This window comes from Leptodactylus fuscus, chromosome 2, assembly GCF_031893055.1.
Source record: "Leptodactylus fuscus isolate aLepFus1 chromosome 2, aLepFus1.hap2, whole genome shotgun sequence".
Taxonomy (NCBI): domain Eukaryota; kingdom Metazoa; phylum Chordata; class Amphibia; order Anura; family Leptodactylidae; genus Leptodactylus; species Leptodactylus fuscus.
In genome coordinates this window covers 103,885,899-103,910,572 of record NC_134266.1, presented here as the reverse complement: position 1 = coordinate 103,910,572, position 24,674 = coordinate 103,885,899, and the positions used below count along the sequence as shown (strand labels likewise).

The following is a 24,674-nucleotide window of genomic DNA, read 5'->3' as shown; positions in this document are numbered from 1 at the left end:
ATCAGTCGGGCCCAGAGCTCCGCGCTTTGCTGCAAGGTCCACTTGACCACCGACAAGTGCCTGTGGTCAGGGATGCTGCTTATCTTTAATGACAGGCAGGGTGAATGTAGTGGAGTCTGGGCCTGGGGTGCAAACTGGGGTGGCCTATCTCCTCTCCCAGCGCAAAATTCATGGCAGGAGTTAACTGAAAGCCTACTACGCTGCAACCTCCACCCCAGCTACTAGCGGCAAACGCTGTAACACTGGCGTGGGGAGATGTCAGCAGGACGTGCTGAAGCTCATCAGCTTGGGGGACAGACAGCACAGTGCCTCCGAGGTCAGGGATGCCATCCTGGCTGAGATGGCAATGTTTTTTTCCCTGCTACACCTGGGGCCTGGCATTTTAGCAGCTGTGATAATGGCCGGAACCTGGTAGCAGATCTGGAGCTTGCCAGACTCGAACACGGTCCACACATGGCCCACGTTTTCAACTTGTTGGTGCAATGGTTCTTTGAAACCTACACCATTGTGCCTGATATACTGGTCAAAGTGTGGCCATTTTCGTAAGTGAGAAGTAGCCTGTGCTAGGCAGAAAACATTCAGAGCACACTCCTCTCATCTTCGCACCGTTGGCTGGCGGAGGAAGACGAGGCGGATGGAGTGGCATCTGATGTCCCTGTCCCACACGAGGCTTGAGGGTGCACTTCAGTGCATCCCTTTGCTTCACCACAGATGGTGTGAAGGGGAGTGGAAAATGGAGGAAATTGAGAGTGACCCTTACAGTTGGGGGCAGCAAAGTCATGCCAAGTAACACACTGGCACACATGGTTGACTTGATGTCCGGTTGCTTTTCAAGAAACAAACGCATACTTCACATCATGGAGAGCAAATAATACTGGATTTTTGCAAGCCTCGACCCCCGGTATAGGTCAAATGTCTGTTCCTTTGTTATATTAGGGGAGAGGAAAAAAAAATTGCAAAAATAATTGGCAGAAGCAACTGGTGCAGAATATGATGGGAATGTTTCCGTAAACCCTCTTGGGCGTCAGAGAGGATATTTCCTCCATGAGGCTCACAACTTCCATCTGCTGCACAACCACCAGGGGAACACGGTACAAGGTCTGGTACACGTTAATGTTTCCCCCCCTTCCCTGCCCAAACTACTGCCAGTTAGGGGCCTAGTGTCATCATGAGGGAAAAGTATAGGCACATGTTGCGTGAGTACCTGGCCAACCACAGACCTGTCCTCTCCGATCCCTCTACGAATTACACTAATTGAGTGTATAATTTGGACCTGTATCCCTTGGGTTGACTGTACATAGCCTGACAATTGGTGTGTATCCCACTTAGGTTTTGTGGGGACACACCGTGGAATGCTGGGTTTAGCGTACATAGTCTGACAATTAATGTGTATCCTACTTAGTGTTGGTGGGGTTACACACCGTCACAACCTGGCTAAAGCTTCTATAGCCTGACAATTAGAATGTATGTATGCCAAGGTTTTGGGGGGGGGGGGGGGGGGGGGTTACACACTGTTGCAACCTTAGTGAAGCTTCATTAGCCTGAGAATTAAAATGTATGTATGCATCCCCAAATTATTTGGGGAATTAACACTGACAACCTGGGTGAATATAGCAATAGCCTGAGATTTATGGTGCATGCATATCAAAATTATTTGGGGAATTAACACGGACAACCTGGGTGAATATGGCAAGAGCCTGAGATGTAGGGTGTATGTATCCCCAAATTATTTGGGGAATTAACACTGACAACCTGGGTGAATATTGCAAGAGCCTGAGATGTAGGGTGTATGTATCCCCAAATTATTTGGGAAATTAGCACTGACAACCTGGGTGAATATAGCAATAGCCTGAGATTTATGGTGTATGTATCCCCAAATAATTTGGGGATTTAACACTGACAACCCAGGCTGAGCATTTCAGTGTATTCCAGTTAGCTACGGGGGGTGGGGTGGGGCACACTGTTAGAACGTGGATTGCGGGTATATGGGCTGAGCATTTCAGTTTATGCCAGTTAGTTCCGGGGGGTACACTGTTAAGATAAGATAAGATAATCCTTTAATAGTCCCACAATGGGGAAATTTCAGTGATACAGTTTCATAGATGGTACAGTAGTATATAACAAGAGAGAAAAACACATACAAGCTCATGGCAGATAGAGAAATCCTAGGAATCATAGCAACTAAAAAGAAAGTAACAGACACACTGTAGGATCATTTAGTTCTCTGTGTGAAGTGATGTTAATAATACAGCCCGACCGTGGTTGGAGGACATGAGGAGGGGGGTCACAGCATGTAGATATAACAGGCAAAAAACGTTTATTATATGCAGCTATCATGCTAACATGTGGCAGTTCCTTTGGTAGGTGGTGAGATCTCATGCTCACAGCTGATAGTTCGGTATCTTGCATCAGCGCTATTGTCCATTAACCACAAAAAAATGCCCCAAATATCCTTCATCACAAGCCCTCCTCTTCCTTTCTTCTTACCACTGTGTTCTACTGCCCAGAGGTGTCTGAAACCATCCAGGTAGACAGGGTGCTGCTCTCTTGCCAAGCTTCCATAAACAGTGGCGGATCCAGGGTTTGCGGGGCCCTGGGCAATTGACTTTGGCGGGGCCCTACGCGCAGCGCGCCGCAGCAAATTAGGCCCAGCCCACTTTTATGTTGACTCTGCCCATTCTCATTCATTTTTCATGTGATTCCACACAGTATAATCCTCCTACAGTCACCCGTAAATTATGTCACCCCTCCATCTCTCCCCCATTTTCCTATACACCCTTCATCTACCCCTAGTTTCATGTCCCCCCCCTCTATGTCCCCAGTTTAATGCCATTCTACCCCTTTATCTGCCCACAGTTTCATGTCCCCCCCGTCTCTGCTCCAGTGTCATGCCGTTCTCCCCCCTTCATCTGTCCCAATGTCATGCCATTCTCCCCCCCTTCATCTGCCCCAATGTCATGCCATTCTCCCCCCCTTCATCTGCCCCAATGTCATGCCGTTCTCCCCCCTTCATCTGCCCCAGTGTCATGCCATCCCCCCCTTCATCTGCCCCAGTATCATGCCATTCTCCCCCCTTCATCTGCCTCAGTGTCATGCCATTCTCCCCACCTTCATTTGCCCCAGTGTCATGCCGTTCTCTCCCCCTTCAGTTGCCCCAGTGTCATGCCGTTCTCGCCCCTTCATCTGCCCCAGTGTCATGCTGTTCTCCCCCCTCCATCCACCCGTGTCATGCTGTTCTCCCCCTCCATCTGCCCCAGTGTCATGCCGTTCTCCCCCCTTCATCTGCCCCAGTGTCATGCTGTTCTCTTCCCCTTCATTTGCCCCAGTGTCATGCCGTTCTCCCCCCTTCATCTGCCCCAGGGTCATGCCGTTCTCCCCCCCCCTTTCATTTGCCCCAGTGTCATGCTGTTTTCTCCCCCTTCATCTGCCCCAGTGTCATGCGTTCTCCCCCCTTCATCTGCCCCAGTGTCATGCTGTTCTCTCCCCCTCCATCTTCCCCAGTGTCATGTTGTTCCCCCCCCCTCCCCTTCATTTGCCCCCCAGTTTCATTGGGCCCCCTCCATCTCTGTCCCCAGTTTCATGCCGTTCTCTCCCCACCCCCTTCATCTTCCCCAGTGTCATGCCGTTCCCCCCCTCCCCTTCATTTGCCCCCCAGTTTCATGGGCCCCCTTCATTATGTTCCACCTTAATATTTAATACAAAACAAACACTTACACTCACCTTCTATCACTCACCTTCCATCGTTCCCCCGACGCTCCTCTCTCCAGTCACATACGCGATTAAAGCAGAATCTGTGACCTCAGCTCCTGCTTAGCTCCGGCCCGGCTTGCGTGTGTAGGCGCGATGTGATGACGTCATCGCGCCTACACACGCAAGCCGGACCGGAGCTTTAAAGCAGGAGCTGATCTCACAGCTCCTGCTTTAATCGCGTATGTATTCAGCTCATCGGCGGACGGACGCCGATGAGCTGAAATCGTGACAGGCAAGTGCCGGGGGGCCTCCAGAGGCTCTGTGGGCCCCGGCACTTGCCCGACTATGCCGAGCTGACCGGGACCATTTTGTTAGGGCCCTGGATCCGCCCCTGTCCATAAACACATGGGTAGGTGGGTGATGGTAGGTTCCCAGGTTGTAACAGAGTCCCACGTGTTCACAGTAAAAGAAAGAAATACCAGTCAGCTGTAGGCATCTTCACACATCAGCAATAGACTCCAAAAATCATCTCCTTGAAAAGAAGAAGTCCACACTTCCATGTAGGTTAGAACGTGGATTAAGGGTATATAGAGTATGTGGGAATACACTTTCAGTGTATCCCACTTAGTATTATCCCCACCGCGGAAAGCTGGGTAGTGCTGATGCAGTCTGTGAATCCCACGTTAGCGTTAGTGGGTAGACACTGTGACATTCTTTTTCTGATTCTCCCTTCAATGTAGCTCTTAAAAGAGCTGTTGGTTTTCTTCTCTCCTCTCCTCTCCTCTCCTCTCCTCTCCTCTCCTCTCCTCTCCTCTCCTCTCCTCTCCTATCCTATCCTATCCTATCCTATCCCTGCCTAGCAGAATCTAATCCCTATCTAAATTGACGGAGACCTCCATCCCTGACGAAGTGCAAGCTCTGACTGACTCGAAGATGGCCGCCGCTGTTCTTCTGAATCAGAGGTCACATGTTTTCGGCAGCCAATGGGTTTTTAGCATTTTTTTCAATGTCCCTGTTGTTGTAGTTCCTATCCCACCTCCCCTGCGCTGTTATTGGTGCAAAAAAAAGCGCCAGGGAAGGTGGGAGGGGAATCGAGTTTTTAGTCAGTTTACCACACGGTGTTCGATTCGATTCAAACATGGCGAACAGCGTGATATCCGATCGAACATGTGTTCGATAGAACACTGTTCGCTCATCTCTATTAAGAAAGGCTATTCTTCCCCTACCTTTAGGGCTAGTTCACACGGGGGGCAATGAGGCAGATTTTGACAGCAGATTTCACCTCAAAATCTGCCTCCATACAATGGTGGTCTATGGAGACTGCTAGCTTTCGTTTTTCTGCTAGCAGTTTTTTTTGCTGCTAGCAGAAAAAAGAAGCAACATAACCTTTCTTCAGGCCTGAGGAAAGCAATAGAGGTGAATAGGAGGCGAAAAACGCATAGCGTTTTTTGCAAAAATAGCGACCGAAAACACATAGCGTTTTTTTTACAGTCCATTCACTTTAGGTGAGGGGAAAACCGCCTGGCGTTTTCTGAAGCAGTTTTTACCAAAAACTGCTCCAAAAAACGCCTCCAGGTCAAAAAACCCACTTCTTAATTAGGAAGCGTTTTTTTTCGGGACCAAAATAAGCCAGGCAGTTTTTATGTGTGAACTAGCCCTTAGAATTCTTCTCCACGCCGCTATTCCATAGATATCCCATTTTTTCTCAGTATGCTGTTGAATTTCCAGACAGCACAGGGGGCGTCCCCTGTGCTGTGTGAAAACTTTCAAGCGCCATCTCTATCTTCTACAGCTGCACCTTTTCGCCGCATGAGGAATTCTAAAGGTAGAGGAAGAATAGCCTTTCTTAAGGCTATTCCTACGTGGTATTAGCTAAATAAAGGATTCTAATGATAGAATCCCTTTAAGATAACCCCGGATTATTATACGAAGTAATTCCTGGAGATGAGTCTGCTAACAAGTCAGGCCTTGATCCTGGTGTACACCCTACCAAAGGAGTATGAGGTGGTATGGTTGTATTATACTTTTCTACCACGTTTTCCATGTTATTTTCTGTTTATATAGGAAAAGGAACAAAAAGAGTCTTAAGTAGAGATGAGCGAACGCCATTCGATCGAATAGGTATTCGATCGAATATCATGGCGTTCGATGTATTCGTTTACAATCGAATACAAGGCCGCATACGCAGTAAAAATGTGTCCCCTCCCACCTTTCCCTGACGTGTTTTTTTCACCAATGACTGTGCAGGGCAGGTGGGACAGGAACTACGACAACGGAGGCAGTGAAAAAAATTGAAAAAACCCGTTGGCTGCAGAAAACATGTGACCTCCCATTTTAAAGAACGGCCGCCGCCATATTCGTGTCATTTCAGTTTTGGAGTGATGGGGAGAGATTGTTTTGAGGGCGATAAAGTGCTTTCATAGCTTTGGTTAGGCAGGAAATAACAGCTCTTTTCAGAGTTTAATACATCATGCAGTGTAGCAGCAGGGGACGTGGATATTCCGCTGGGTATCCAGTCCACAGTCCAGGTACTGGAGAGGGGCTGCCAGCATTGCCCCTCGTCAGTAGCAGCAGGGTACATGCGTGAGGACGTGGACGTGCATACCCAGCTGTATATCCACTCCACAGTCCAAGTACTGGAGAGGGGCTGCCAGCAGTGCCCCTCGTCAGTAGCAGCAGGGGATGTGGACGTGGATATCCAGCTGGGTGTCTAGTCCACAGTCCAGGTACTGGACAGGGGCTGCCAGCAGCAGCAGGGGACATGGGTGAGGACGTGGATAACTAGCTGGGTATCCACTCCATAGTCCAGGTACTGGAGAGAAGCTGTCAGCACCCAATTTACTCTTCTTCCTCCTCCTCCAACCCCAGCCCCTACTTCTGAATGTGATTTTTTTTTTATATTAAAAATATATATGAAGAGCTCAACGGAAAAATGGCCTAAGTCCAAAAATCAATATTGTGAGAAAAACGAAATTTAAAGTTTTAGCCTAAAGCAAACGGGCATTATTGTGGAATATATCTATCCAATGTAATCAGCTAATGAACACCGTTAATCCTAATCATAAATTGTATTATTTTTTTAAAAAAATTGCAGCTTCATGTATAAAATCTTATGCTAATATCGTCAAATATACCGTAAAAATTATTAAACGATGAAGAATAATAATTACCTGCCTCCCTTTTCGGCGCTAAATATGTGCAAAAGTCGATTTAGAGCCTTTTAAACAATAAGACAAAGTTTTTACACTAATATAAACAACAGACCGGAAGTCACGATTTCAATGAAAAAATGACCAACCAGAGTGAAGTAAGTAAGTTTTTATTGGACTTAGGCCATTATTCCATTGAATTAAAATTCTTCTGCATTGAACTACATGGACTTAGGTCATTAATCCTAGGTACCTTGTAAACCCAATGCATAGAACGAGGTACAAAGAAGCTTTCTAGGTAATAATTTGAAATATGACAAAATGTGGACTTAGGCCATTTTTCCGTTGAGCTCTTCATATATATATATATATATATATATATATATATAATTTTCCATTATCTCCCCCCGGGGGTTGCAACTCAATTTTTTAGGGCCCCAGCCCAAGGGCCTGCAAAATAATTTTTTAGGGCTCACCCCCAAGGGGTTGAGAATTAATGTTTTAGGGCTCACTCCAAGGGCCTGAAATCTAATTTTTTAGGGGTCACCCCAAGGACCAAAAAATAAAACACTGCTGCTGCATGGCTCTAGTCACCAAAAGGGCCAAAAAATGAAACGCTGCTGCATGACTCTAGTCACCCCAAGGGCATAAAACACTGCTGCTGCAAGGCTCTACTCACTCCAAGGGCCCAAAACACTGATTTTTAAAGTATCTACTCACTCCTAGGGCCAAAAGCACTGTATTTTAAAGGCTCTACTCACTCCAAGGGCCCAAAACACTGCTGGTGCGAGGCTCTACTAACTCCAAGGGCCAAAACACTGCTGGTGCGAGGCTCTACTCACTCCAAGGGCCAAAAACACTGCTGGTGTGAGGCTCTACTCACTCCTAGGACCAAAAACACTGCTGGTGCGAAGCTATACTCACTCCAAGGGCCCAAAACACTGCTTTTTAAAGTATCTACTCACTCCTAGGGCCAAAAGCACTGTATTTTAAAGGCTCTACTCACTCCAAGGGCCAAAAACACTGCTTCTGCGAGGCTCTACTCACTCCTAGGACCAAAAACACTGCTGGTGCGAGGCTGTACTCACTCCAAGGGCCCAAAACACTGCTTTTTAAAGTATCTACTCACTCTTAGGGTCAAAAGCACTGTATTTTAAAAGCTATAATCACTCCAAGGGCCAAAAACACTGCTGGTGCGAGGCTCTACTCACTCCAAGGGCCAAAAACACTGCTGGTACGAGGCTCTACTCACTCCAAGGGCCAAAAACACTGCTGGTGCGAGGCTCTACTCACTCCAAGGGCCCAAAACACTGCTTTTCAAAGTATCTACTCACTCCTAGGGCCAAAAGCACTGTATTTTAAAGGCTCTACTCACTCCAAGGGCCAAAAACACTGCTGGTGCGAGGCTCTACTCACTCCAATGGCCAAAAACTGCTGCTGCGAGGCTCTACTCACTCCTAGGACCAAAAACACTGCTGGTGCGAGGCTGTACTCACTCCAAGGGCCCAAAACACTGCTTTTTAAAGTATCTACTCACTCTTAGGGTCAAAAGCACTGTATTTTAAAAGCTATAATCACTCCAAGGGCCAAAAACACTGCTGGTGCGAGGCTCTACTCACTCCAAGGGCCAAAAACACTGCTGGTACGAGGCTCTACTCACTCCAAGGGCCAAAAACACTGCTGGTGCGAGGCTCTACTCACTCCAAGGGCCCAAAACACTGCTTTTCAAAGTATCTACTCACTCCTAGGGCCAAAAGCACTGTATTTTAAAGGCTCTACTCACTCCAAGGGCCAAAAACACTGCTGGTGCGAGGCTCTACTCACTCCAATGGCCAAAAACACTGCTGGTGCGAGGCTCTACTCACTCCAAGGGCCCAAAACACTGCTTTTTAAAGTATCTACTCACTCCTAGGGCCAAAAGCACTGTATTTTAAAGGCTCTACTCACTCCAAGGGCCCAAAACACTGCTGGTGCGAGGCTCTACTCACTCCAAGGGCCCGAAACACTGCTGGTGCGAGGCTCTACTCACTCCAAGGGCCCAAAACACTGCTGGTGCGAGGCTCTACTCACTCCAAGGGCCCAAAACACTGCTTTTCAAAGTATCTACTCACTCCTAGGGCCAAAAGCACTGTATTTTAAAGGCTCTACTCACTCCAAGGGCCAAAAACACTGCTGGTGCGAGGCTCTACTCACTCCAATGGCCAAAAACACTGCTGCTGCGAGGCTCTACTCACTCCTAGGACCAAAAACACTGCTGGTGCGAGTCTGTACTCACTCCAAGGGCCCAAAACACTGCTTTTTAAAGTATCTACTCACTCTTAGGGTCAAAAGCACTGTATTTTAAAAGCTATAATCACTCCAAGGGCCAAAAACACTGCTGGTGCGAGGCTCTACTCACTCCAAGGGCCAAAAACACTGCTGGTACGAGGCTCTACTCACTCCAAGGGCCAAAAACACTGCTGGTGCGAGGCTCTACTCACTCCAAGGGCCCAAAACACTGCTTTTCAAAGTATCTACTCACTCCTAGGGCCAAAAGCACTGTATTTTAAAGGCTCTACTCACTCCAAGGGCCAAAAACACTGCTGGTGCGAGGCTCTACTCACTCCAATGGCCAAAAACACTGCTGGTGCGAGGCTCTACTCACTCCAAGGGCCCAAAACACTGCTTTTTAAAGTATCTACTCACTCCTAGGGCCAAAAGCACTGTATTTTAAAGGCTCTACTCACTCCAAGGGCCCAAAACACTGCTGGTGCGAGGCTCTACTCACTCCAAGGGCCCAAAACACTGCTGGTGCGAGGCTCTACTCACTCCAAGGGCCCGAAACACTGCTGGTGCGAGGCTCTACTCACTCCAAGGGCCCAAAACACTGCTGGTGCGAGGCTCTACTCACTCCAAGGGCCAAAAACACTGCTGGTGCGAGGCTCTACTCACTCCAAGGGCCCAAAACACTGCTTTTTAAAGTATCTACTCACTCCTAGGGCCAAAACCACTGTATTTTAAAGGCTCTACTCACTCCAAGGGCCAAAAACACTGCTGTTTAAAGGCTCAACTCACCCAAAGAACCAACAAATCTCTTCTGGTGCAAGGCTGAACTAAGTTAAAGGGCCTAAAACTCTGCAGGTAAAATGCTGAAGTCACCTAAAGGGCCTCAATCTCTCCTGGTAGCTCAGCTTAAGGGCCTGTAACTTAATTTGGAAGGACTCCTGTTAAAGGGGTTGTCCCATCACAAGGATCCTATCTATACTGCTTGTTAATGTGGATGTAAGACTTTCCCTAAATATATTGCTTCAGCGAAACTGCTTTGTTTGTCCACTATCTTACTTTATTCAATTCTTTGTGGCCACAGCCCTGACTTAGCTGCTCATGAGTCAAGTGATGTATCTGCTGCTCGGAGGAGGGGCTAAGTGCAGGGGAGCGAGCCTGTGTTTCTAGCTATTCCTGTGTCTACACCACGTGACCTAGCTTCCTGTTAGCAGATAGAGGAGAGGAGCTGCTTTCATTTCTTCTTTTCTCCCAGTTATCAGGCTAGCTAATTCAATTGTGTTCATTATGGCAGAGACAGGCAGTCTCTTTATGTAACACAGAATGGAGTTGCTGCTGCCTGTACTTCATAGTACAATATGGGGGGCGGAGCTAAACAGCAGGTTGCATGTGAAACCCTGCCCACCAAATGATGCAAGAAACCAGGAAGAAAGAAGATTTTACAGCAGTAAAGACTGATGAGTATGTGAGGTGGGAATACCCCTTTAAGGGCAAGAAAAGTGAATTTTGGAAGGTCTTACCACATCTCTCTCACACACACACACACACACACACACACTCAAAATGACAGTTAAGGGTGAGGGCTTTTGAATTTCCCATTGACTATTCCATCTGTGGTTGTCATGGGCAACGTGATTTAAAGGTGTGCTTGATAATGTTTCTTTAGCTTAAATTTGGGGTTGTGTCCATCCATTTGGGGAGTAAAGAAGGTTTCCAGGTATTTTCCCACTTTGATAGAGGTTTTTTTGAATGTGGAAAGTATGTAGTTGTTAGGCTGTGATAGTGGGGTAATACAGGGACTTTGGTGTGTTAGATGCCCCCAGACATGCTTCCCCTGCTGTCCCAGTTGCATTTTAGAGGTGTTGGCATCATTTGCTGAGGTTTAAAAGTGGACTTGGTGGCCCTCCTGAGTCGAATGGTGGGATCCCCTGATACGAAGCATTTTCTCCCATAGACTATAACGGGGTTCGATATTCGTTTGAATATTGAGATGCTATTCGGAATGAATAACGAGCATCGAATATTTTACTGTTCGTTCATCTCTAGTCTTAAGGAGTCTGCTCTAAAATCCTAAAAGGATGTTCAGCAGAGTAAATTCACTGTATGTGGGGAAAAAACTATCCTCCTCCTACAGAAAACATTTATACAGTTGTACAACCGTGTCATACAGATGGGCATAAACTGCAGTTTGGGCACACAGCAGGGTGCAGATATGAAGGAACGCTATGTGCTTTTGGAGACCAGATTGTTGGTCTTTGGATGCCATGACACTTTTGCAGAGACCCTATAATTACCCCTAAAAAATGTGATTACTTCTTGGGGAATTCCAAGTTACTGGCACCTCCAGGGCTCTGCAAAAACAACATGGAACCCAAAAAGTCCCTCTAAATCTTAAATCTAAAAGCAAAAAAACACAAAACAGTGCTCCTTCCCATCTGAGACCTGCTGTGTGCAGTTTACACCCACATATACACCTTTTTATGTACCCAGGTTAGTTCAACAGTCAGTACTATTACTCCTTAGATGGAGTCCCCTGTATCAGGTTATCCTGGTCCCTTAGCTGGTATATTCTCTGCTATTTTGCTCCAACTATCTACTTGCAGGGATGCAGCTGGAATCCATGCATGTGCCAGACGCTGATGCTGTGTTGTTACATTGAGCATTGGCACTGGATGACAACATCAGATGCTCTCTCAGGAAGTGTGGCCTGCTCCTGCCTGTAGTATGGGCCTGATTTATATGTCTCACTCTACCTTCAGAACGAGGCCTTGCTGCGGAGGGGGCGGGTCATGAGGGGAATTTCAGCAGCAGTCTTTTTCAGAATAAATTCCCAATCTCAATTCTCACTAGACAAAAGTGAGAAGATTTATGATGAAATTATGATGCACTACATATTATCAGTTGTGACGCCCTCTAGTGAGGGTCATTGAGGTCTCCGCCAGGTGCTCCCCCTCTTTTCCCCCGAGGGTGGATTCTACCTCCACTGGAGGTACTCCGGCGGCCTTCGTAGTGGCTGGCTTTTCCCAGGTTTTTTCATAGGTGCCTTCTGGTATCACGACCTGCTTTTAAGCAGCTCCACCTATGGTGCCCTCCTCCTGGGGCATAGACAGGGAAGTCCAGCATGCTGTATCCTCTCGAGGTGCTTGTGGCCCGTCCTTTTTCCCGGGATCAACAGGGCTGGCTTTTTGTTTTGGCAGCATTTTGCAGCATTTGACAGTAACTGCAAAGTGGATGGGATTCTTGCGAATCCCATGCCCATTTTGCGGTAAAAATCGCAGCATGTCAATTATATCTACGTAAACGCCGGTGGCTTCCCCGTAGATATAATTGTAACAGTCCGCAGAGGAAAACACAGTGAACTTTCTGTTTAAAGTACTGTGGGAAGAATTGCGATGCGTTCCTGCCGTGGTTTTTCCCACAGTACCTTATAGCTGCGGGTCATTCCGTGGGGCCTTAGCCCAGTGGTTCTTAACCTTGTTTAAGGTACTAAACCCACCAGTTTCATATGTACATTCACCGAACCCTTCTTTAGTGATAAATCAAATATGATTTTTTTCCAAATTCAAGACATAGGTATATGTTTTTTTTACTGGTACACAAAATGAACTGTGCATAGGGCCTAGGGTTCGATCGAATCCCATGCCCATTTTGCGGTAAAAATCGCAGCATGTCAATTATATCTACGGAAACGCCGGTGGCTTCCCCGTAGATATAATTGTAACAGTCCGCAGAGGAAAACACAGTGAACTTTCTGTGGCGATGGCAGAAGTGGCTCTTCCTCCACCAGATCTTCTGATATTCTGTTGAGCCGCATTGTAACAGGTACTACTTTTTCTGGAGAACCTTTCATCAGTGAGACCTTCTGTCTAAATGTCAAGCTGGTGAGTCGAGGACTTCTAGAGAAGGAGGTGGGATAGTGAGGATTGGGTTGGCGGAAAGAGGACATGCAGACCAAGAAGCAAGGCAGATTATAGGGGGAGAGGAAAAAAAAGTTGGGGTGATGAAAACCACTCACTGAAATGGGAGCATTACTGAGCATTATGGGGAGCAATAGCATTTCTGATCAAGAGGCTGATCAATTTTGTAGTAAAAAAAAAAAACCTTTTGATTCCCTTTTTTTTTTTTTTTTTTTTTGGTCGTTATAGGTACTTTCACTCTCTGCACCAGCATCTCGTACCCTTACTGCAGCACTTAGTGTATTTTGCCGGAAATATTCCAGGCCAACATGTAACACTCTAATTAGCCCACTGTTGACTAAAGCTGAGACAGGTAAGTTTAATAATATTTAGTCATAGCTCGTGCACATTCCACTCATCTCAAGTATCCCTCCACTTCACAGTAAATATTTCACAATAAATGCTTAAAGGGGTTGGCAAGGAGACTCGAAAGGTGAAAACCCCCCAAAACACATACTCTCCAGTGCCCAGTGCTCCAGTGTCTCCCTCCATGGTCCAATCCTCCTGCTCAGGGGTCTTGTTTTGCTGGAAATCCTGGCCGAATGTGACCACTGAGGCCCAAGTAAAGGAACTGGGACATCACTTGCATATGTCACCTGGTTGACCTCAACAGTCAAATGCAGCAGGGTCTGCCACCAAAACAAGAATCAGAAGGACTGGACCACGTTGGGAGACATTGGAGACAGGCGAGTATGGTTGTCTTTTTGAAAAGAATGTGTGTGTGGGGGGGTGTTTTTCACTTTCCCCAGCCTCCTAGTCAAATCCTGGTGCCAGGATAACATCCCATTTCTTGGCTTATTAGAAAGTAAACTCTGGCTCTCAAGGCTAAGTATAAATTAATTAACCAGTTTTATTTTTATTTGACTTGCCAGTGAGAAAAAACAGTGAAAAGCGGCAGACATTATCAGACAGTTAAGTCACATATATCTATGTAGAAATCAAAACTGATACATGATTCATATGTACTTCTGAGTGCCAAATTTTACTTTACATTTCTTAAAGGAGTGGTCTTCTAGAGTATTGTCAATCAAGCAGCCTCCCAAAAAAGCTGCACAGAGCTTTTCTCATTGAGGCTGGGGCCCCACAGGTCGGAAACGCTGCGGGAGAAAATTGCAGCATTTGACAGTAACTGCAAAGTGGATGGGATTCTTGCGAATCCCATGCCCATTTTGCAGTAAAAATCGCAGCATGTCAATTATATCTAAGGAAACGCCGGTGGCTTCCCCGTAGATATAATTGTAACAGTCCGCAGAGGAAAACACAGTGAACTTTCTGTTTAAAGTACTGTGGGAAGAATTGCGATGCGTTCCTGCCGTGGTTTTTCCCACAGTACCTTATAGCTGCGGGTCATCCCGTGGGGCCTTAGCCCAGTGGTTCTTAACCTTGTTTAAGGTACTAAACCCACCAGTTTCATATGCACATTCACCGAACCCTTCTTTAGTGATTAAATCAAATATGATTTTTTTCCAAATTCAAGACATAGGTATATGGGTTTTTTTACTGGTACACAAAATGAACCGTGCATAGGGCCTAGGGTTCGATCGAACCCCAGTTAAGAACCACTGCCTTAGCCTAAGTGTCACTTCAGTCAGACTCCCATTTAACACTGGTAACCTATCTTAAGAGATATATTGTGAATATAATTAGTGTATTCACCACTTGATTGCGTAACATTTTTAGTTAATGTTTTTGTGTTGAAGTTTTAAAACCATTGCTGACACGTTTTCCTTCCTTTTCTGTATTGTGATAGGATCTGTATTGGCAGATTTTCTTTGTCGAATGATTTCTGAATGTCTTGAGCCACATGAATTACATCTGTGTTTTGAGTAAGTGTAATCTTCATTTTAAAAAGAAATATCTATAATTTTGCACACTCGAATTAAGAGCTGGGTTTTCAACTTGCTTTCATTTATGTTTTTGATAAATCAAACTCTGAACAAGAATTTAGCTGACAGTTATTGATCCCTTCCTGACATCTGTATGTGCCAGGTACTGGGTATTTAAAGGGGTATTCTAGTCAGAACAAGTTACCCCCTGATTGGTGGGAGTTGGATCACTAGGACACCAACTAATTACAAAAACTAGGTTGCTTTACATCCTGATTTTGAATGGATTGGCAGGGTGGACATTGATTTCCATGGAGCCACAAGAGATGGCTATGTTCACCTCATTGTAATCAATGTTCTTTTTGCCACTCCTTCCAAAACTGGGGCACAAATCACCTCAATTCTGATGATCAGTAAAGGCCCTAGTAGTAGGACCCCAACCAATGAACAAGTTCCCCCCCATCCTTTGGATGGGAGTACTGAGTAAAATATCCCTATAAAGTTGGCACTTGTGAGTTGAGCAGGGCACTATACATGCCCGATCTCTGCTGTTTGTGCATAGTATAGCACAAACGATCTAACAATTGAAATTAAAAGGAAATCAAAATTTAAATTAAACACAGAAAATATAAAAAATAAACATAAGTAAATTAGACTTCCAAATCTAAAAAATATTTTTCTCATATGGTGAACGCCACAGTTTAGCCTCCCAAAGATGTTTATTAGAGATGAGCGAACACCCAAATGTTCGAAGTTCGAAATCCGATTCGAACAGCCGCTCACTGTTTGACTGTTCGAACGGGTTTCGAACCCCATTATAGTCTATGGGGAACATATACTCGTTAAGGGAGAAACCCAAATCCGTCTCAGGAGGGTCACCAAGTCCACTATGACGCCCCAGGAAATGATACCAACACCCTGGAATGACACTGGGACAGCAGGGGAAGCATGTCTGGGGGCATAAAAGTCACTTTATTACATGGAAATCCCTGTCAGCTTGCGATTTTCGCAAGCTAACTTTTTCCCATAGGAATGCATTGGCAAGCGTTGATTGGCCAGTCTTCAGAATTCGGCCAATCAGCGCTGGCTCTGCCGGAGGAGGCGGAGTCTAAGATCCACACCAGTCTCCATTCAGGTCTGACCTTAGACTCCGCCTCCTCCGGCAGAGCCAGCGCTGATTGGCTGGAGACTGGCCAATCAACGCTGGCCAATGCATTCCTATGGGTATGCGGTGATGCAGCCGAGCTGAGCGAGTGCACACACTCACCTCTACTGTGCAGAGACTCAGCAGTGTTGAGCCAGTTCTGCTCAACTACCCCGTGTGCCGGTCGGCTCTGCTGTGCGAGCTCGGCACACACTCAGCTCTGCTGATTCTGTATACTGGCCAATCAACGCTGGCCAATGCCAGCGGTGATGCAGAGCTGAGTGTGTGCCGAGCTCGCACAGCAGTGCTGACCAGCACACGGTGTAGTTGAGCAGAACTGGCTCAACACTGCTGAGTCTCTGCACGTCTTCTGTATCTCATTCGGCCAATCAACGCTGCTCAATGCATTCCTATGGGGAAAAAAGTTTATCTCACAAAAAACACAATTACACACCAGATAGAGCCCCAAAAAGTTATTTTTAATAACATTCCCACATAAATAAAGGTTATCCCTAGCTTCCCTAGCTATCCCTGCCTGTACATCTATCCCTGTCTCATAGTCACAAAGTTCACAGTCTCCTATGACCCAGATTTGAAATCCACTATTCGTCTAAAATGGGGGTCACCTGATTTCGGCAGCCAATGACTTTTTCAGATTTTTTTCAAGGTCCTTGTTGTCGTAGTTCCTGTCCCACCTCCCCTGCGCTGTTATTGGTGCAAAAAAAGTGCCAGGGAAGGTGGGAGGGGAAGCTAATTTTTTTGGAGTTTGCCACGTGGTATCCGTATGGAATCGAACATCTCGAACAGCCTGATATCCGATCGAACATGTGTTCGATAGAACACTGTTCGCTCATCTCTAATGTTTATATTAAAAAAAGGCCAAAAAAAAAATGGCAATAAAACCATCAGACATAAATCTAAAATAATCTTTTCCATTTCATCCACCATGACAGCTACACAAGGAGGTTGACCTCTGACCCCGCTGTAGGGACAGGAACTGAGAGACTTGTTAAATACACCACTCCCACCACCATTCACCAGTGTTTCCTGTCCCTACACAGGGTCGGAATGAGAGGCTCTCCTCCGTCTGGGGGAATAGGTAAGTATTACCACCGTCCGGCCCTCGGTCGTAGTCAAAGGCGCCTGCCTCCCTGGGCCATTAAGGACACGGAGGTATCGCTCCGGCCTGCCCCCGGGTGGAAAACTCCCCCCTTCCAGCGGTCAGTTATGGCTAATGCAGGGGGTAGAGTGGATGCCGGCTCCGGCCAGCACACAGGAGAGGAACGGCCAACCTAGGCGTACTGGCGTTCCAGGATGTGACATAGCCGAGCACAGTGGCGTGCGTCCCAGCTTCCTGGGAGGCTGCAGGATCAAGGAATTTCTGGCTATACAAGGGATGAATGTCGGGCGGTGAGTGAACCAGGCGACATTCCTGCAAGGTATGTGATGTATCACTGTATGTTCCAGCATGTTGCTCTCTGAGGCACAGCTGTTGATCACAAATCCCCTGGCTGTTCCAGCTCCCTTTGTGTTGTGAGTACTTGGAACAGCTGCTCTGTACCTGAGAATTTTATTGATTTATTTTTATTTTTTTCGCTTTCTCCTTTTAATGGGGCAGAGTGTAATTTGGGCTTCCAGTCTCCAATTGTAATTGGAGACGGAAGGTTCCCATTAAACCTTGGGTGTATTAAAAACTCCCAGGGAATGACCACTTTGTGGGAAGGAGTTGGCATTCCTGTTCTAGAAACCCTATGCTCAGGAAGTACGGCGAAGGCCCTTAAGGGGGTAAGCCAACTTTGGAGGACTTAGGCCTTTCAGTATAAAGAAGTCCAGTCCTCCAGTTCTAGCCTTGTGCCCTGTCTAGATGACAGAAGGAAAAGTAGGTTTATTTCTCTTAAAGCCTTAGAATGGGTAGGACCTTGTGGCTTATAGGAGGCTTTTCCTGAGATAAAGACTAAGCTTAGCCAGGGAAAGCATAGAGGGTAAAGTTCTATTGAGAGGCAAATTCCCAGGATGCCTAGTGTATAACAGAGTAAAACATGGTAGCAGTTTGCTGATTATCCCGCAGATCCTGCTGGGGGGAAACGCCCAAGGTGAAAGGCTTATCTCAGGTGAAGCCTTGCTAGCTGGGATTCTGACAAAACGGTTTGCACAGGTGCAACATTGTCTGGCGTGGCCTCAGTTAAAATTTGGCCTGGTCTGATCATCACCTGCCACATCCTAAAAGAGTGCGGTCAGTAATTTCAGGGCTGAGGCCTGATCAAAACCGGCTATTCTGCTGTGTTAAAGACAGAGTGGTACATATGGATAGGTATACATGCATAACACCAGGGGTGAATGATATATAATGGATGCATTATATCAGTGCTGGATGATATATACTAAGTGATATATAGCAGACATAACACCATTGTTAATGGTAGATACTGATGATACCATTGCCTTATGATATATATGGATAATGCCAATGCTCATTGATGCATGGGTGTATGTGTATATGTAAGTATAGTATACACTGATATGTGTATGTGTATATATATATATATATATATATATATATATATATATGTAGGTGTGTATATAGATATGGCAGGCATAACGCTTTGCGGTGTGGGTTAATCCCATTGTTGAGTCATATGTACATGTGTGCATGCATAACACCATTGCTGGTTGATATATGTGGTTCCTTTTGGAACACTATGTGCTGAAGGTGGTAGGCCAGGGTGTGCCATTGTGGAATGAGATCTTACAGAGACCCTGGCTGTGCTTGTTAGATGCTCTTTGACATGTGAACACTGTGTGAACACTGTGCGAACAAAGGCAAAAAATTAACTGGATGAATACAAGCTATTTACTAACCTGTATGGCCGCATGGCCGAAAAGCATTTACTAACCTGTATGGCCGCATGGCTAAAAGGCATTTACTAACCTGTATGGCCGCATGGCTAAAAGGCATTTACTAACCTGTATGGCCGCATGGCTAAAAGGCATTTACTAACCTGTATGGCCGCATGGCTAAAAGGCATTTACTAACCTGTATGGCCGCATGGCTAAAAGGCATTTACTAACCTGTATGGCCGCATGGCTAAAAGGCATTTACTAACCTGTATGGCCGCATGGCTAAAAGGCATTTACTAACCTGTATGGCCGCATGGCTAAAAGGCATTTACTAACCTGTATGGCCGCATGGCTAAAAGGCATTTACTAACCTGTATGGCCGCATGGCTAAAAGGAATTTACTAACCTGTATGGCCGCATGGCTAAAAGGCATTTACTAACCTGTATGGCCGCATGGCTAAAAGGCATTTACTAACCTGTATGGCCGCATGGCTAAAAGGCATTTACTAACCTGTATGGCCGCATGGCTAAAAGGCATTTACTAACCTGTATGGCCGCATGGCTAAAAGGCATTTACTAACCTGTATGGCCAAAAGGTATTTACTAACCTGTACGGCCGCATGGCTAAAAGGCATTTACTAACCTGTATAGCTTCATACTAACCTGTATAACTTCATGGCTAAAAGGCATTTACTAACCTGTGTAGCTTAAGAGCTGAAAGGTATAGCTTCAGGGCTGAAGGCGGTGACTGACATATATAGACCCTTTGCTGAAGGGTATATATGGACAGAGTACTGATCTCCATGGGGGAGATAGACATGCTATACCTATCACCATTACTGAACAATATATACGGATGAACTTATGAGGCTTACATAACTCCATTATTGAATGGTGTGTATATATATATATATATATATATATATATATATGTGTGTGTGCGTGGCACATATGGCATACATAACACCATTGTGGAATGGCATATAATGTCGGCTACAGATAGGTGTGTATATATAGCATGTATGACACCATTGTTGAATGGTATGTAACGGATGCAATACACCAGTATTGAATGCTATATATACGAAAAGATATAGCATGCTCAATACCATTTTTGAACGGTATATAATGATATAGCATGCATAACACCATTACTGAATGATATATAACGGTGTATGGGTATATAGCTTACATAACACCATTGTCGAATGGTATATAATGGATGCAATATGCCAGTATTGAATGATATATACGGAAAGTTATAACATGCTCAATACCATCTTTGAATGGTACATAATGATATGGCATGCATAACACCATTAATGAATGATATATGATTATGGGTATGCATTTATATATATGTAGAGATATATGCATATATGTGTATATAGCTTGCATAACACCATCGTTGAATGGTATATAATGGTTGCATTACACCAGTATGGAATGGTATATGTGCATAGAGGTATAACATGCTTAACACCACTGCGGAGTGGTATATAATGATATAGCATACATAATGCCATTATTGAAGGGTATATTATGTGGTATATAGATAGGTGTAGATAACATGCATAACACCATTGGCGAATGGTATAAGGGACACAGTATATCAGTACTGAACAATATATACAGATTGAGATATAGCATGCTTAACACCATCATTGAATAGTATATGGTATGGAGATATATGCGGTTATGTGTGTATATATATATATACTTATGTATATGGCACGCATAACACCATTGTGGAATGGTACATATTGATCGGTGTGTGTGTGTGTGAATATGGATAATAGGACTGACGCCATTGTCGAATGGTATATGCCTATTGCGCAAGGACATAATATTCATTACAGGTTCCTGCTTATATCAGGTGAGATATCTAGTGATTGGAGAATAAAACCCCTTTCTGACAACAGTGCAAACGGCTACAGTCTTCTGCGGGTTACAATAGGTCCGTCTGTTCTGATAATAGTGTATGTTATTATACAGGCGACCTGTTCTGATAATAGTGTACGTAGGTTGCACTTTATGCCTAGGCGGATAAAGGAGTATGTTAGTAGATATTTGGTAAGTCCGGCTAATGGCCTATATACATTCTGCCTGTTCTGCAGCGGGGTCAGTGTCCAGATCTTTTCTAGGGAGAGAAGGTTCTCATTCTATCCTTCCTGGATTCTGAGCAAAGGATTATATCTATTGATCCTTATCCTGTCAGTTTCAGAAATAAATTCCACTCCTGAGGACAGGGATGAAGGATTCAATGCCACTAGGTAAAGCCATGAACATTGAAGAGGTAGTTTGTTCGCTCTCTCCACTGCTAGGCTCTTAGCGGAGATTCAGGCTCTATCTATTAGGGAACCTTATCTCAGAATCAAAGTGACAGGATTCTTTAAGGCCGGATCCAAAATTTTATGCCGGAGGCAGTGGCAGAGTTCCTCAGAGAGCAGTTTAGAGAACTACCTCCTTTCGCTCAAATCCCTCTTCTTCAAAAGAGAGGGAGTAGCAGGCCATGGACGTGAGAAGGGCAGTGGTCGCCTACCCGGAAACTACCTCCTCCTGGAGAAAGGATGTCAATTTATTAAATTAAATTTGTGGGTACAAAAATAAAGGTCATAAGGCTTCCAAAACTACCATTGCAGGGGGATTAATGTGACAATCCTGCAGGCTTTCCTGTTAAGGAATCTACCAGAGCCAGGGAACATCAAAGCTCATTCACCTGGGGCAGCTTCCTCCTCCTGGGATGAGAGACGGGAGGCTTCCCTAGAGCAGATATGCAGGGCTCCCACTTGAGCTAGTTCGCTGACCTTTGCTAAACACTACAGGTTAGGTTCGGTAAGTGATTTAGCCTTTGGACGTAAGGTCCTTTCAGCAGGTAATCCCGCCCTAGGAGTTGTAATCTGGTATATCTCCTTGTGTAGCCGTCATGGTGGATGAAATGGAAAACCGGAGTTAGAACTTACCGGTAACTCTATTTCCATGAAATCCACCATGACGGCGTCTAATTACTCTCCCTAGTTAATATCTTTATGTAAGACAGCATACTGTAGTTTATATTTCGCACCTTTCCTTTGTAATTTGGTAAACACTGGTGAATGGTGGTGGGAGTGGTGTATTTAACAAGTCTCTCAGTTCCTGTCCCTACAGCGGGGTCAGAGGTCAACCTCCTTGTGTAGCAGTCATGGTGGATTTCATGGAAATAGTTACCGGTAAGTTCTAACTCCGGTTTTCCATATATGCCATGGATCAACTAAAGTTTCACAATTTTGCCAATGAGGAACTGATAATTTAATAGAAAAATGAAAAAGACAATGATTTGCATTTGCCTATGTATTCTTTAGTACTTTCTCTTTTACAGTCCAATCTTTAAGGTACCATGCTCTGAAGTGACTGTCAGTGTTCTTCACATGCTGGTTGATAAAAAGGTATGGCAATGTATAACAAAATAACAAGAAAGCTTTCCTAGTGTATTTAATCAATCCAGAATACACTCATTGATGAAAAAAACAAGCAAACGCATCAATAATGAGTTTTTGGAGTGTAATAAAACTTTATATGTGTGAATGTAATAATGATATAGGTAAGTGACTACAATATTAGTGTAAAAGTATACATTTATTATGGTAAACTGTGCAATTGAAAGTAGGCTGTAGTACCCTGTTGAGATACAGTGGAGTACGGAGGCATAAAGGTTCCATATGGTATCTAGACCTTTATATCCTGCATATTCGTAGATTGCCAAAGCTGATGTCCCAGCTGGTCCCATAAATGCTCTATTAGAAGGGTGACCAACTGTTGTATGTGATGGCTCACCAGATCATCTCACAGTTGGGGCGGTGTGTTGCTCCACAGCAAAAGCTAGTATTAGCAGGTACTAGCAGTCCTCCAAACTCAAATCTAACTGACATTGAATATCGAGCAGAATCTATTGCTAAGGGTGATGTAATTATAGTCTGTAACAGTCCATGTTTCTTATTCACATCACCGCTGTAAACCAAGGTGATGACAGTGGAAGGCTTTTAATGCCAGTACTTTAAATGGGCTCAAAATTTCCTGGTGAAGGAGGGGCTAAGCACTTTTATACCTTCTTGTGGCAAGCGCCATTGTCTAAACAGACCACAGATCATTTACATAATTTATCTGCCTGAGACAAAACTGCATTCTGAGGTTTGCAGCAATCTGGCATTTCTGGGTCCATCAATGAGTGTAATTTCTAACATGGTTATAGACATTTATGTTGACTGTTTTTGTGATTCCATGATATATATTATTAGAATTGGAATTTGTAAGAGCTAAGTGAGAGGGAAGAATTTATTATCATTTATTTATGCTGGGAACTGGTGTACAAATGCTGTTTCTCATTTTGGAAATTCACCAATTTGTGGCTTGCACACTACTTTCTGAAAAAATGGGCATGCATGTTGGAAGTTAGCCAGAAACTAGCATAAATGATGATTCAGACTTGCACCAATTGCTAGATGGTGTAGATTTCTGATTCTGGTGCATGGAGGGTTTTAGATGCACCTAGTATATTAAGAGGAATTCTATACTTAATAAATTAGGCACATTGTTAGTTTTGGCTACTGAAATCAATCTTACAACAGAATTTTTCGGACTATAAGATGCACCGGACCATAAGACGCGCTAAGGTTTTAGAGGAGGAAAATAGGGAAAAAAAATTTGAAGCAAAAAATTTTGTAAAATATTTAATAACATAATAATATAATATTTCACCAATGTAAATAGAACCGGGGGTTTTCGGACACAGGGATACCAAATGTGTATGTGTTTCAACAGTAATGTTTTTGTTTTGATATGTATTCTAGGGACATGGGGGTGATTTGAACTAATATATATATATATATATATATATATATATATATATATATATATATATATATATATATATATATATATATATTTTTTTTTATTTTTTTTTTGAACTTGCAATCATTTGATCATTTGATTTCATAGAGAACATTAAAGGTTGTACTTAATACTTTAAAAAAAATATAGAGAATATTTTATTTTATTTGCAAGCTTTCCTTTATTGGGCAAGTTTACAAATGCACAATAAGTCCTTTACTTCACATAAAGCCTTTGTTAATAATTAGTTGTACAATATTGTCTGAAAAATCTAATGTACATTCTATCAACTGTAAGTATGCTACAAAAAGTCTCTATGTAACCCCACATCAGTGTACATTTAGCTATAGAGTTAAAAGGGAAAATACACCAGAATAGCAGACGATAGACCAAAACGAAGAAGCACTGCGCTTACTCCAATATGTTTAGAGAATCACATGTAGCTTTATTTCGATATATACCAACACAGAGTGTAGTAAGGAAAGAGCTTCTTAAACTAACCTAATTGGATTTCCTCCCATACTACAATACTGATAGGAAAAAAAATATAGCGCCCCCAAACAGGTAATAGTCCCTCCCCTCTACATACTGTTAGTATAGCTACAATTACATTTTATTTACCTGCTTACTAATGCAGTTCTCAGGATCACAAAGGATTTGTGCATCTTCTATGCTTCTCCTCAGCAGCACCATAGTAATGGTTCCAGGAGCAAAATACAAGATGCACACATCCTGTGTGTTAGAAGAGATCCTGGGAGCTGCATTAGTAAGCAGTTAAGTGGAAAGTGATCCACTAGTGTAGGCTGTGCCAGCGCTCACTCTCAGAAATGGGTCTTCTAGACACCTACCAGGTGTTTGCTGATGCTGTGGAAATCACGCAACATAGGAGCATCAGCCGACACAGAGGTCCCCAATTACTAGCACAGCCTGGTACCAAGTAATT

General features: G+C 44.4%; 1 protein-coding gene across 1 annotated transcript in view; it reads left to right on the top strand.

Annotated features, from left to right (window-relative positions):
* The window catches only part of FANCE (FA complementation group E), a 103,360-nt gene that overhangs the window by 44,093 nt on the left and 34,593 nt on the right, over positions 1 to 24,674 (top strand). Inside the window, exons 6-8 of the mRNA XM_075264311.1 lie at positions 13,247 to 13,370; positions 14,808 to 14,883; positions 22,224 to 22,290. Of these exons, the coding sequence (XP_075120412.1) occupies positions 13,247 to 13,370; positions 14,808 to 14,883; positions 22,224 to 22,290 (267 nt within the window). The remainder of the gene's footprint in view (positions 1 to 13,246; positions 13,371 to 14,807; positions 14,884 to 22,223; positions 22,291 to 24,674) is intronic.